This window comes from Marmota marmota, unplaced genomic scaffold (assembly GCF_001458135.2).
Source record: "Marmota marmota marmota unplaced genomic scaffold, marMar, whole genome shotgun sequence".
NCBI lineage: Eukaryota > Metazoa > Chordata > Mammalia > Rodentia > Sciuridae > Marmota > Marmota marmota.
Genome location: NW_026000142.1, coordinates 1,792,785 through 1,807,861, shown reverse-complemented (window position 1 = coordinate 1,807,861; position 15,077 = coordinate 1,792,785). Strand labels below are relative to the sequence as shown.

The window sequence follows — 15,077 nt, the reverse complement described above, 5'->3', positions numbered from 1 at the left end:
TGATAATGTTCTAAAGTCTAAACATATTTTAGTTCAAAAAGTTACTCAGCTCTTAGATATAAAATGGCACAAAGCTTCCCTAAATCTACAGGTTTACCAACCCTTTTCGAATGTGGATGTATTCAGAGCCATCTGTCACTTAGTAATTCTGAATTGTAATATTTGAGGAACTGGAACTTTGAACTGGCATGTTTGCTTTCCTTTTCCCTGTGCATAATAACAGGATAGGAGCATTAATAACGGGGTTGGTGCATTGGTCAATGAGAAGGCATGTTATTTTGGCAGAGTCATGGCAACAGAGCAAAGCTGAATGTGTGCAAGTGTAGCATAATTTCAGCTCATAGTATGTCAAATAGAAGACACTTCTCAATAGACACAAGGAGTAAAATATCCAAAGCTCTTTGATATTATCTGCACTTGCAAACTAGAAATAGCATCTTCATTTCTCAACAATTTGAGAAATACTGGTGGTAAATCTTCCCCCAACCCAGCTTCACAAGTATTATTATCTACAAAACAATATGGCGCCTGTAGACCTAAAATTGGCAAAATCCACTGAACTGCATTTCAGAGAAAGGAGGGAACTTGAAATGGTAGTGCTCTGAGGATGTCCACGTGGGTGGGCAAGCATATGTTGCTATGAAGCAAAGGAAGTGGTACACCACAATTTCTTCATAAGTGCGAGGTCTTTATAAACTCATCCTCATGGGGGCTGTTTTAAATAGAAAGAAAATGACACAGTCCCCAACCAGGCTTCCTAACTGTTTGGGGAGGGTTGCCACTTTCCCAAAACATTAGGTTACTGTGGGGGAATTTTCCAAAATTGTCAACAATTCCATTTTTAAACTCAGTGCTTCCTCCCAACATAAGACAGATGCAATGCAGCATGAACTATATTTGTTCTAGTTGGAGATGTAGGTTATTTTTACTATGATGACTCCTACCTGACAGTGGAAGACATATTCTGGTGTGGTTTTCTTAAACTTCATGTTCCAAACCAAGGCCACTCCATCTGGTTCATGGGGAGCATCTTCATTATTGTTGTAAGAAGCGACCATCAGCTCAGGGTACTAAATGAAAGAGGTCACAAGGAACCATTAGGCTAAGATGACAACACAAGGGACACTTTCTCATTTCAACATATGCATGTTATGTTACATACTTCAAATGGTGCTTTATTTTTAAATTGTGGCATATGTAATAACAGCCTACTGCCTCAATCTACTGCAATCTGGTTTCTGTACCCACTACTTGCGTGTACTTGTATGGTTACCAATAACTACCAATGGCAAACACTGCTTGGTCTCTCTTATGCCTGACCCTTGGAGCTACTCCTTCTTTCTCCTATGTTGGCTTCTACTGCATCTCTTTCTTCTAATTTTCATCCCTGACTACTATTTAAAAATCCCTAAAAGTTCTCCTTTTGCTACATATATTCTAAAGGAGCTGCTCTTTGCCTCTGTCTATACATTCTTCCCAGGTTATCTCATCTACTCCAATATCTTTAAAAACAGTATGCTGAGAGTTTTCAAATCTATGTCTAGGGCTGATATCTCTCTGAGCTCTGATCCTCATATTTGATTGCCTACTAGAGTTGGCTTAGGGCTGTCCATAAAGACGTCAGATGCCACACATGGCAAAACAAGCTCATTGACTTCCACACAAAACCAACTGCTCTTGCAACGCTGATCTGGCCAGCCGGGCCAGATGTGCCAGATGTGCTATTTTCATTTTCATTCCTTTCTCTCTCTTGAAGTGTGTTCCCTCCATACCTTTCTAATCCATGTTTTCTTCACATTCTTAAGGTCAGAGCCTCCTACATTAATTTCTGGTATGGGGAAGGCATTAGCTTCCTGAATGGTTCTCTGTATCCAGGCTTGCCAGGTCCTACCCTCATCTACAAACTCCACCCTTTGCAGGATGCCTTTACAAAATATATACTTGGCTAAGTCACCCTCAGCTTGGAATACTCTTAAGGGTTCATCACCATTTTCAAGGCAAAAATCCAAGTCATGTGGGATCCTTCACGATCTGGCACTTCTTAGCTTCTCTGCTCTATCTCTTACAACCTTCCCTTACCACCCCACTGTATGACCCAGCCTCACCGGGCTGGTTTTGAAGCACACAGGTTTAGCTTCTATATCTACAGGTCTGATCTCACTCTCATGGGAAGTCCTCGTCTGTGCTGGTTACATCAAAAATTCATCCTTTAAGACTCAATGTAGGTGTCAAATCCTCCAGACAATCCTAACTAACCATCTGCCCTCTTCTTTCCCACTTGCCCCCACTCCCATTTTGATTCTAAAGCACTTCTCCTGCTGCATAATGATCTTCTCCCCACCATGTCTTTCACTAGATTGTAAGTTCTTTGAGCGCAGGGACTGATTCTTATTGACATCTGAATCCACAGTCTAATAATTCCTAGCATATCATAAACCTGCACCAAAATCGGTTGAGTGATTTTTAAGTTTTTATTTTAGTAACTGTGCTCAGCAGAAATATTTGACCTGTTGTTGTCAAACAATACCAATAATTAAAGGCTTATATGTGAGAAACACAACCAGTACAATAACAGGGAGAACTCTGCAGGGATGCTGGGTGTTGGAAACACCTACTCACCCTGCATGAACTCTGACTCTAAATGAATTTAGGGTGAATCTCATCATTATGACACATTTCAGGCAAATGCCATTCCTACCTGAGGCTCTCATGAGGCAGCCCCTTAAACAAAGCATCAGGAGAATTTCAGATCGTGTCACCTTTTTCTCATAGATGATTTAATTTTTCCTTCCTTTTTACTCTGCTGTGTATATAAACAGAAGATTTCCCTTACACATTCAAACACTGGCTTTTTTCCCTTTCAAAGATAACAAATCTAAGTCTTCCATGTGGCTTTATTTCTTCTTTCAGTGGTCTTGACTTAAGAAAGCTGCAGAGAGTTACAACTTGCTGGGTACAGAGGAGGTGGTGGCACACAGCAAGATCCATGGATGTGGCCACCAAGGGAAGTAATCACTCTTTATGAGAAAATGCTCCTTAGCAGAGGAATCAAAGCTGATTAAGCAAGGCCTTTGATTCAAAGCCCATTCTACGAAACTAACCTCCAGATAAACACAGAAGTCTCCAGACTGTCCATCTGAAGTTTAACTATGTCACATGTAAAAAGGCAACTCTATAAACACCGACACCACTACCACGGGGGCCGGGGAGCAGCCAGATGTGTCTGAAGTAATATCCTACAGCTTTCCATCTGGGTCTCATCGCTGGCACCCACTTGCAGCTTTTCTTTTTTCTATTTACATTATTTACCTTCAAACTCCTTTTAGAAAACCAGGAGTGCTTTAGTAAAATACTAGTGAGTGCCTTTGGCACAATTTCTGTAACTGGGATTACAAGGCCTAGGGGTAGTGACTTAAGTCTTATTTCATGCAAGCTTTTAATTTCAAAGTATCCTCTAACCTGTCTTTTCCTACTCTGTCTGAGCATGACTAGTCATTTCTTCTTGTTCACTGATAAAAAGTCTTAAGCAATTATTTGCATTTAAATGTTGTTTAAAATTATGATTTTGAACAATTATGAAATTTATGGTCACTTAATTACTCAAAGGGCTGGATTATCTGATTTTTAATTTATGGGAATTTTACCTCGAAATTACCATCTATGTTGTCAAGCTTGGTTTGTTCTTAAAGAGAAATGAAATCTATCATTTCCTGGAAAGGAAGGAGCCAGCATGTTTTAAGTGCCAGACACCGAGCTGGGTGATATGTGAGCCCCCTTGCCTCTTACATCCTTCTGAAGCAGACATGGTTTATTCACTTCCACAAAGGAGCCCAGGGTCCCTGGGTAAAAGTTGTTCCAAGTCATACTGCTAATAAGTGATCAGTGAGGACCCCTCTTGAAGTTCAGTGGGCTTCAAATGTCACACCCTTCTTGTCCACTGTGGCAGGTGCCATCTATTCATACATAAATCACTGTGCCAGGTAAAATGTGGGACAAGAACATCCACGAAGGACAACATGCTCTGCTTGGTAGGAACTCACCCTTGAGTAGAGGAAGGTAAGGCACAGGTACGCATAACTACAACCCCAGTATCAAAGCAGAGCATGCGCTAGGAGGGAGGCACTGTCATGGGGCTTCTGTAGAAGCACAGTGGGTGGAGCTGGGAGTAACCATGGCAGCGGGGAGGTGTGAGGTGTAGCTGGGAGAGAAGCTGGAAGGGGCTTCAGAGATGAAATGAGACTTGAGTTGAACCTTGCCAGCTGGGTAGGTTACTAGGAGAGAAGAGGGAGGAGAGTGTGGGCAAGAGTACAAAGACTGGCCCTGGAGATTCTTCCCAGGTGTCTGCCTGTTTCACAGCATTCTCCTTTGGGATTACCCCAATAATAGGAGTAATTTCCCTGGGATAATTAATTAATTACGGGGTAGATGCTTGACCAAGCTAAGCTAATCACCTTCTCTAAACCTGGATGTAACAAATTTTGAACTGAGATGAAATGCAAAACCTGTGGGCTAGTGAGTCAGGTTAATGAGAGTATCCTACAGGTGAGGTTCCTTGATCTGCCCAAATTCCTACTGAGTTGTGGTTCTTCATCCTTTCCAGAGATTCTCTAAATATTCCAGTGACTCTCCAATAAATTTCCCTGTTTACTTAAACTTGCCAAGGGTAAAGTGTTTTTTTTTTTTTTTCCTTCTTTATCCTACTAGTGTGGAGAAGAAAATGTTCAGGGGACGTCAGGTTGTAGGCTATGTGAAGAGGTGCAATAGAAGAAAGGGCAGGAAGTGCCTGGGGTATTATCTCAGAAGTCACTGAGTATTGGTGGACAATTTTCTATTTTACTCTGGGAAATGGGGGCAAAGGAGTCACAGTCTGCAACTACTAACACCACTGCTGCTACTACACTCACTACTATGTCATGCTAATTGAGTACTTCTTTTGCACTAAATACACTTTTAAAATTCTCAGTCCTTTAGATACAGCAGCTCATTTAATACTTAGAACAAGAATATGAGCTAAGTATTATCATGATTTCATGGATGAGAAAAATATTAGCCAAGGGAAGTTAGACAATTTACCCAAGTGATATAGAGTATACAGGTAATCTTTACAAAGATTAATCTGATCAAAGTACTTAAATTGACTCTACTGTGTAGAGTCTAGAAGTAGGGAGACCAATTTTTTTTTTTTGTACCAGGGATTGAGCTCAGAGGTACTCAACCACTGAGCCACATCCCCAGCCCTATTTTGTATTTTATTTAGAGACAAGGTCTCACTGAGTTTCTTAGCACCTCGTCATTGCTGAGGCTGGCTTTGAAACTCGTGATCCTTCTGTCTCAGCCTCTAGAGCCACTGGGGTTACAGGTGTGCATCACTGGGCCTGGTTTAGGGAGACCAATTTTTAATATAGGAAAGAAGTAAAGGGTTAGGCACAGGGGCGCCTGCCTATAATCCCAGCTGCTCTGGAGGCTGAGGTGGGAGGACCTCAAGCTCAAAGCCAGCCTCAGCAATTTAGCAAGGCCCTAAGCGAATTAATGAGACCCTGTCTCAAAGTAAAAAATAAAGAGGGATGAGGATGTGGTACCCCTGGGTCAATCCTTGGTATCAAAAAAAAAAATAAAAAATAAATAAATAAAATTTAAAAAGGCTAAAAGGAAGAAGCAAAAAGAGTAATATAAAGTTCTTGTGAAATTCACCTGATAATAGAGTATCACCAGGAATCTTTTGCCACTGTAAATCTGATTGGATTTAGCAACTGCATGAACTTTCAAAGATCGCTCACGTTTGTATCTTAGATGACTACAGGATTGGAAGATGCGATTTACATGTGAGAGGAGTATGTATGGTGAAAGCAAGACCACAAGTCTACTTTTGTACACATCTGGAAAATCTGTGATGTGGTATATGGATAGCACTATTGACCCATTATGCTAAATAATGTTCAGTGAATGACAGAGTTGAAATAATTCCCCAAGTGCCCAAATTTCTTTGAGGCAATAATGTTTAGGTAATATTTTGTAAATATTGGAAAGTTAAAGTGTTATTTTTAAGAAGTCCAGGGGATTGAAGCAAAGCTACAAAGAACTTGAGTTTCTTTTTTCTATCCTCAGTTTAATTCTGTTCTACTCAGAAAACCATTCTAGGTGGATCTGCCACCATCAGGCCCTGAGACTGTTTCATCCTTTTCCTTTTTCTTCCTTCCTTCCTTCCTTCCTTCCTTCCTTTGTTCCTTTCTCCCACCCCTTCTCCTCCTCCTTCTCTTTCTACTTCTCCTCTTTTAAACCAGGGATTGAACCCAAGGCACTTAAACACTGAGCCATATCCCCATCCCTTTTTACTTTTTATTTTGAGACAGGGTCTCACTAAGTTGCTGAGGCTGGCTTTGAACTTGCGATCCTCCTGCCTCAGATTCCTGCCAAGCTGCTGGGATTACAAGAATGCGCCACTGCTCTCAGCCTTTTCTTTCTTAACATCATTGAGTTAGATCTAGATCCATTAAGACCCTCATCCCATAAGCATGTAAACTTGGTTGGTTCTTTGAATGCCATAAAAGTGTTGTGAGGCAGGATCTGGCGGTTCCAGTTCCTTTTACTTAACCCTCTATAAAAATACATTAAAAAAAAAATTGTAAACCTTTCTCACAGCATAGGTGGGTAGGTTACACAGAAACAAGACAAAAATAAATGTAGTCTCTCCATGATGGAGTTTTTTCCCTTTTCAGTTTTACTTTCTCCAACACAAAAATTATTCAGGACATTGTATGGAAACAAACCCGTGGGCAACTGATCCCTTCACACACTGAAGCAGGGCAAGGACCAGCCTCACTGTTGCTGGCCCCGACACCCCCACAGGGAGCATCATCAGCTGTCCAGGAACATGTTAGCAGTTACCTTTGCTGAGCAACATGTCAGATAAGGTTCTTGTGTGATTTCTAAACCCTGAATAAGTGAACAAGTCAAGCTAAGTGTTTCCTCGGGCGTGGAAACGAACTGTGCATATGAACGCCCCACGCATGATCTGTGAGCAGACTGACACACACAGGCAGAAGGAGGTTGGGCAAACCCTGCTTGTCTTAATCTTTGCATGATCACGCTCTGGGTGCTTTGCTGTTTGGAAGTAAAAGGGGATTCAAAAGGAGGAAGCCCTCACCTGCTTGGTGACTGATGACAGTCCCATTGTAGGGATCAAACTCCTTTCAGTTCTCCAAAAGGATCAAGCAGGATTCTTCTATCATCCCTTTTACTCTTCTGCCTAGATCACATGCCGCATCCCCCATCTCCATTTACCTCACTCCCAGACTTCCAAGAAGCCTGACCAGAGAGACAGCCCAACCTCAACTGAACTCTGAGCATACCTGCTACCCACTCCACATCTTCAGTACCTACAAGATCTCTTGGTTTCAGATTTAGAGGAAACCCTTTTCCAGGAATATATACACCTTAGCGTTGCAAAAGTTTGTGTTTAAACCCTGATTCTACTTCTTCCTAGCTGAGTGATCTTCAGCAAGTTACTCGGCTTTGCTGAGGCATTTTTTCTTCAACTGTAACATGAAAATATTAATAAAGACTGCCTCCTATGGTTATTATAAGGGGGAGATAAGATAAAGCCTTCAAAGCAGTTGGTGCAGTGCTTAGCATCTAAGACACACAAATTACAAGGTAGCTGGTTGTTGCTTCCAATCAAAGCATAGCCTACAAGAAAGCAGAAATTGTGCTGCATGTGAAAGCCTGGGCCTAATCATTCTGCTTCCCTCACTACTATGGTGTCATGTGTTGTTGAGAACATGAGCTCAGGGATCAGATCACCGGATTCAAATTCTGACCTCACCACAGCAAGGCTCAGTGCCTTTGTGTACATTACTTATCTGCTCAATCCTGGTTATGGTGCTCTGTATGTTGCCCCCTGGGTGAGTTGCACATTCACCATATCAATTTTTGGTAAATTTTTGTCTGCTTTCATTTTAAATGCCACACTATGAGTTTAGACTTTCTTTCTATAGCCAAGGAGGAGATTTAATCTAGGGGCTAAAGTGACTAGATTTTAATTTTAGAAATATCACTTGGAGAATAGGGGAGGGGACATGGGGGTAGGTAAGATGGTGGAATGAGATGGATATCATTACCCTAGGTACATGTATGATTGCACAAATGGTGTGACTCTAAATCATGTACCACCAGAGAAATGAAAGGTTGTGCTCCATTTGTGTACAATGAAATGAAATGCATTCTGCTGTCATGTGTAATTAACTAGGAAAAGAAAAAAGAAATATCATTTGGTTAGATGTCTGGAGGGAACACTGTGAGTGGAAAAGAATAGAGGTAGGAAATAGAGTTAGTAAGTTAAAAAATAGTACAGGTGTAACATGATGAATATCTGAGTGGGAAAATGAAGAATCTAGAAGACAGACTGGTCTGAATGACAAAGGAGAGGAGTCTGTAGTGTTGATGGAAGTGGGTATACGGTAATGCCTTTAACAGAGATAATATACAAGGCAAAAGTGGATTTCAGAAATTATGGGAATAATGAGTTAATACTAAGTTTAAAATTCAATGGGACACCTGAGTGGTTCTATCTGATGGATAAAGTGGAATTCAGGAGGGGGATTGGGTGGGACATTATACTGTAGTTGAGTCTATTGCAGTGGAAAAGACCTCTCCAGACAGCAGGTGGAGAAGAAGGGTAGAGGCTGAGCGTGTATCCAAAGAAGTCTTGAAGAAGGTGGAGAGCAGCTAGAAGACAGGAGATTTGAGCAAAGAGAAATCGATGGAGGGAGATTGTTTCTGTAAGTACAGGGAAGTCTGCTCAGCTGTTTGATGGAGAGATGTTAAAGCAGAATGAAAGCTTACAAATATCCACAGGATTTGAAAAGTAGGAAATCAGTGGTGACCTTCATGAAAGCAGGTTCATGGTCCAGCTCCTGTCTGTGTGACTACTCAATACAGACAAATAACTAAATGGAGAATGAAAATGAAAACCTCAGTAAAGTCAACAGGCATAGAGAAAATTGTAGATTGGCAAACATACCCAAAACACAGGAATAAACCTCTCCTACTTTTTATACAAATATCATGAGTAGGTACAAGCCCAGGTTGTCCATGCCAGCAATAATTCTTACCTGAAGAGACCAATCCATACAAGTGACCACTCGATGCTTGGACCAATGCTCATCGTAGAACTGACGATTGAAAGATAGATTGGCTCCAGCCTGAACATCCCTAGAAGGGTTTAAACAATGGAGGTAAATAGGATGCTTCAGAACAGAGCTTCATTTCTACCCAACTCATAGTAAAACAGTGAAGACATGGCATAGGCAAAGCACGTAAATATTCTCTGAAGCCCAAACACCAATCTAGACCACAAACTCTGGTCATAAACAAATGAACTGAACGTGGTCTCCTTTCTAAAAAGCTCTTTACAATCCAGCCCACACATTGTTCTAACCCTCATATGAGATCTCAATTTTGTTTCAGGTTTCCTCTTGACCTGTCCTGGAGTATTTTCCTGTCCCTAAGTGGTTCTAGCCAGAAGCAGGGTTTATTAGAAATCTCCTTGCTATTAAGGGAGCATAGCCCAGAAGGAAATTCTTTGATATCAATACCATCTTATCTATCATTGGCTTAGAAAGGATATGCATGTTTTATCTTCCTGGAAACCCCAACTGGCTCTGCTAACTTCCTTCTTGCTCAATAGTTATAATTTCTGGCAGGAAATAGGCATGGTGGAGAGTGGAGGATTCACCAGATGTGTTCAGATGCTTACTATTCTTGCCATGGACCAAAACAGCATTTCGGTCTGGAAGGATGGCACTTTGGCCAGTGTTTACTCAGCTGACTGACAACTGGCCCTAACACCTCCTTTGAATAACCCTGTGCTGTTCATACAGTTGCTCCACAAGGCTGAAAACTTAAATTGAGTAATGCCTGTTCTGCACCAGCAGCTACTGGATCTGCACAAGAAGCTGCCGAAGTTGCATAAGTTTTGATTCAGAAATTCTCTTACATTCACCTTTCTTCGTTTATTCCCACCCGCCCCCCCTTTGGACTGCACCTTGCATTGTTTATCCTAGATAGTGCTTGCTCAGTCTGGGTGACCTGGCTCCAGAATAATTATCTGGGCTCTAACTGGTTGACCTATAATGATGTTTATTTCCCCTGGTAACCCTTCCTCAGCTCCACCACTGCACATCCAGGAAAGGGGTGCCTACATTCAGATCCTTCCAGGAAACCAGCATAATGCTTGGCCAGGCACTTGGAGGAATAGGACAAACAAAATCAATTGAGCCATAAATAATGGATTTTTTATTATAAATAATAATAATTGCAGAATATATATGTATATATATATGTTTAAAATATTATTGTCTCAACAAAGTAATCTAAAGATGCTTCCAGCTATTGAGAACATTCTTATAATTCCCTTTTGAAATTGTTCTCTAAGCCTTTGCTACATTTCTTTGAGCATCCTCAATGATGGTATGATGTTGTCCTTTAAGAATGCATTTGAAATTAGAAATAGTGAAAAATCATGTCTGATAAAAAAGGCAAGTAAGCCTACTTTCACATATTGTTTTTAGATAAAAGAAATCTGCAGTTTATAAAAAAAAGCAGCTATATCTATTTTTTTTTTTTTTGAGACCAGGAATTGAACTCAAGGGTGCTTAACCACTGAGCTACATCCCCAGCCCTTTTTATTTAGAGACAAGCTTTTGCTAAATTGCTTAGGGCCTCACTAAGTTGCTGAGGATGGCTTTAAACTTGTGACCCTATGTCTATTTCTTATAAGGCTTATAAAGTGTTTCCTGCTATCCTATAATGACAGTTGACAGCCATTACATTTTCTAACACACACACTACATAACAGAGAAAGGCATTTGGGGCCCCTTGCTTTTATTGATTAGTTGTTGTGGTGGTTTTTCATTTTTATCTGTAAATACCTCCTTGTCATATGTGTTTCTAAAAATGCACAAACATATGCATCATCTTACAGGACCAAAAAGAAGAAAAATTTTCCAGTACCTTTATTGTCTCCCACATCAGTTAAGTCCTTTTATATCTCATGTTTATGTTCTTCAGCTTCCTGTTTGCTTAGACATCAAGAAATAGATCTAGTAGATACAATACAAATCTCCTTTTGCCATCATAAGAATGTTTTCTTAAAGTACAATATATGTGACTCTGCCTGTCTCTTTCACCTGACTGTTCTCAAGATGCCAAGTTTAAAAACATTTTACAGAGGCACATGATAATTACAGGGAAACTTTAAGACAGAAGTTTATAATCAAAGCTCATAGTCAAAGCTGTTCGGCAAGATCAGTCCTGGAATTTCACCCACCTCTGATTTTTTATATATGAAGTTGCCTAGTCAATACATAAGTGGATTTAAAATCAACCGACAAAGCTAGGCATGGAAGTGCATGCCTGTAGTCCCAACACATGGGAGACTGAGACAGGAGGATTCTTGAGCCCAGGAGTTCCTTCTAGCCTACGTGAAATAGCAATGCCCTGCCTTTTTTTTTTTTTTTTTTTTTNTGGGCATCTGCAGGTCTGAATGAAGAGGTATTGCTTTTATCAAAAGCAGCCTAAGTTCCTGTTAGTATAATTTGGGCGAAGGGGTACCGGGGATTGAACTCAGGGGCACTTGACCACTGAGCCATATCCCCAGCCCTATTTTGTATTTTATTTAGAGACAGGGCCTCACTGAGTTGCTTAGAGCTTCATTGTTGGCTGAGGCTGGCTTTGAACTCATGATCCTCCTGCCTCAACCTCCCTAGCTGCTGGGATTACAGGCATGCACCACTGCACCCAGAAAGGCCCTGCCTCTTAAAACAGCAACATTGAAAACAGCAAAATCCCCAGCTCAACAAATAACAGAACACACTCTATTTTAAAAATGCACACAAGAGACTAACCCATCTTTTTCTTCTAACTCTCGACCACTGTAGTCAAAAAAGATGTCAGAGTCTTCAGCCAAGGCTCTTTCAATGACCCGTATTGTTCGATCAAAAAAGATGAGGAATTCTTCTGAATGCAGGATCTGCTGCTTTTCTTCCTCTGTCAGCTCCCTTGGAGGGGCTTTTTGTGTAAAAGAGATGATTAGGAAAGAAAAAAAGGACAATTAAAAGATTTTCCAGAGAAATCCAACTTTTGAAAGAGACTGCTCATCAGGGAGTAGTAAGACACAGTGAAATGAACCATTGTTAATATGAATTCTAGATCATTCTTAAATTCACAGCAAAGGCTTTTGCAGAAATTCCCACAAAAAGATTTCATCTCTGGCCTAATTACTGTTTTGAAGAATTGAAAATGATTACAAATGAGAACAGATTAGCATGTTTTTAACAATCAGTTCTAAATGTTATTTTCTTTGGAAATGAACTTGAAAAACAGCTCAAGTATAGCATGAAAGAAATTTATAAAATTACATATATTAGATACTATTATAAAGCCACACATATTAAATAATTAGGAACCATCTATGGTTATGATCCAGATTATAACTTTCCTCTTTCTACTGGGTGAACTCACTTTCTTTTGCATAGCTTGTTACTAAGGCAAACATTGTTACACAGCTCTGTTTAAAGCTGAAACATCTCTTTCCAAACCTGTTGTCACCCAAGATATCTTCTGCCTTTAAATATGGAGCAAATAAACACTTCTATAAAACATCCACAATTGTTTTTATTCCTGTTGTTTTTAGCGTGATTAATTTTATTAAGCTAAATTTGATGATAAAAAAAATGAGCCAGAGAAATGACATAGCTAGCGGTATGTCACAGGGTCTAAAAATTAGCTCACCTCAGAGTCACAAGTATGGTTATATAAACCATTTATTGGTGGCAGGTTTTGCATAAAACTGTAGGGAAAGGATTAGGAATTCTCCCAGACTGAAAAACCCTCAAGGGTAGATACTGTCAGCCCAAACTTCAGAGTGGCTCAGGAACCCCACCTCAGCACTCCAGCAGAGAGGCTTCATTGAACACTGCTTACTCCTCAGTAGCATAGAAGCTTATTTTACAGGAGAGGCAGGTATTAAAATCATAGTTGGGCTCCAAGGTGGAATCTCATCCCTTCAGAGTTACCCAAACACATCCACAGTCACGCCCCACCCACCCCACCACCACCAATAACCAGGACCAGTTTCTACCTGGTTGTCAGAGGATTCTATTAAGTACAGTCACTGGCAGCATAATATTTTATAGAGGTGCTATCTGATTTGACTATTGGTTTTTCAAAGCCCCTGTCCTAAGAAATCTGAATGATGAAGAAGCCCCCCCCTTTTTTTGCATTGTCATGACAGTGATCTCAAGTCTTTAATTTTCATAACATCTTTCCTCTTTTGGCTTCCTCATCTCTGTCAGACAGCATGATATAGAGAATCTGGAAGGAACTGAGAATCTGTTTTTTCAAGAAACTAGAATGATCCTGATGTAGTTTGGTTCACAGTTTAAGAAATGCTGTCCAGATAGTATCATGGCAAAACATGATTCCTCAGCTACGTCAGAGACCTCCAAACAAAATCCACTCCATAGTTTTTAGCAGTCCTAGACAGAAATAATTCTCCAGAGCCATAAAATTTCCCATGTGTACTGGGACTGTCCAAAATCCCCATTAACTTTTGCTGTGTAGTGTTGCCCAGAGATCAGTTTGAGAATGGTGACATTGGCAACATGTAGATTTAGACTTTGGCTAGGAGTTGGGGGAATCTATGGAGGCTATTAATAACATGAAGAATTCTACAAAACCAAGCTAGAACCAAACATCTCCTCTGCCATTTGCTAGCTTTGATTCTTTAATCCATAAATTGAAGCTCTCTGGGCAGCTGTTTTATCTGTACAATGGAGATAGAATGATACCTAGACTTTAATTCTGGCTGGTTTAAGGGTTAAAGATAAATATTCTAGGCAAATAATTATGCTTTCAATAACTAGTAATCAAGCAGTAACTTACTAGTCTACTTCCTTAAACCCCTTTGAGGCATTTAAATTATCTCCAGAATACCATTAAACTACTAAATGTAACACAGCCAAAGGGGGAAAATACCTTACAAAATGCTCTGTTCAATTTGTTGGCTCATTCTATTAAACAAATAAAGAAGTGTCACTAAACAAGGATAGGATGGGCCAAGAAGAGGGTCCTATTTAGAAAGATTCACTCAGTATTGGCCACTCTTAATGGATGACTTGAGATACACTTGATATAAGCAAAGATATAGGAACTTTCCCCTTCCATTCCTTTTTTTTTTTTTGTGATATAAAAAAATCTTTCCAGTCTCTGTTTATCTTTTTGAGCCACTTCTATTTCACCTGGATCTTTCCTTACAGGTCCATTATCTTGAATAAAAAAATAGCATCTGTGTAATTTTTCTTCTCTGTAGCTTATTGTCACTTTGATCTCAGCTTTCAAGACATACAACCTCTCCTCTAAGAGAAACATAAATGGCTGATCAAAGTGTACTCGCAGAGGCCAAGCTCAGGTAGCTGAAGCAGTAGCCTCTCCAGATAGTATGCTTGACAATACAATATTTGGCCTGAAATTAAATTCCTACTGAAGCAAAACAAAGGATATACTTTATATTAAGCTTTGATGTCTGAAAGAGATCAACTGGCATTTATTTTGCACAAAATAATAATATGCATGTGCAGATGAGTACTCTTTAAAAGTCATAAACAATGTTCAACTTATGAATTCAATAGGGCCATAGTCATTTTTGATGAAAAACCTCCCATTACTTCCAAATCTTTAAATTGATAAGTGTTATTACAATATAATGAAAACATAATGAAGTATCCAGGAATCACAACTAAAAGGTGCATTCAAAAAGCAAACCTCTCTAGGCATTAAAAAAAAATCCGCAAAGTGCAAAATACAGGCATAGACAAAAAGAATAAATTATTTTACTCTAGGATGGACCCCAAATTCACCCTGAAATATCTGTTTCTTCAGCTTTTCCCTATTTCTGAAACCTAATTAATTATTTTCAACAAGCTCACCTTATGAAAAGGTAGAAATTAATTTAATAGCAAAAGGCATACCAGAACAAAACATGGGCAAATATTTTATTTTTCTTATAATTTAAGCAGAAA

At 39.8% G+C, this 15,077-nt stretch overlaps 1 protein-coding gene across 5 annotated transcripts in view; it reads right to left on the bottom strand.

The window, feature by feature from the left end:
- Dync1i1 (dynein cytoplasmic 1 intermediate chain 1) overlaps positions 1-15,077 on the bottom strand; it is a 264,774-nt gene that overhangs the window by 99,784 nt on the left and 149,913 nt on the right. For all 5 annotated transcript variants that reach the window (XM_048785965.1, XM_048785968.1, XM_048785966.1 and 2 more), the window contains 3 exons: positions 11,904-12,066; positions 9,111-9,210; positions 945-1,070 (listed from right to left, as the gene is read on the bottom strand). In XM_048785965.1, the coding sequence (XP_048641922.1) occupies positions 945-1,070; positions 9,111-9,210; positions 11,904-12,066 (389 nt within the window). The remainder of the gene's footprint in view (positions 1-944; positions 1,071-9,110; positions 9,211-11,903; positions 12,067-15,077) is intronic.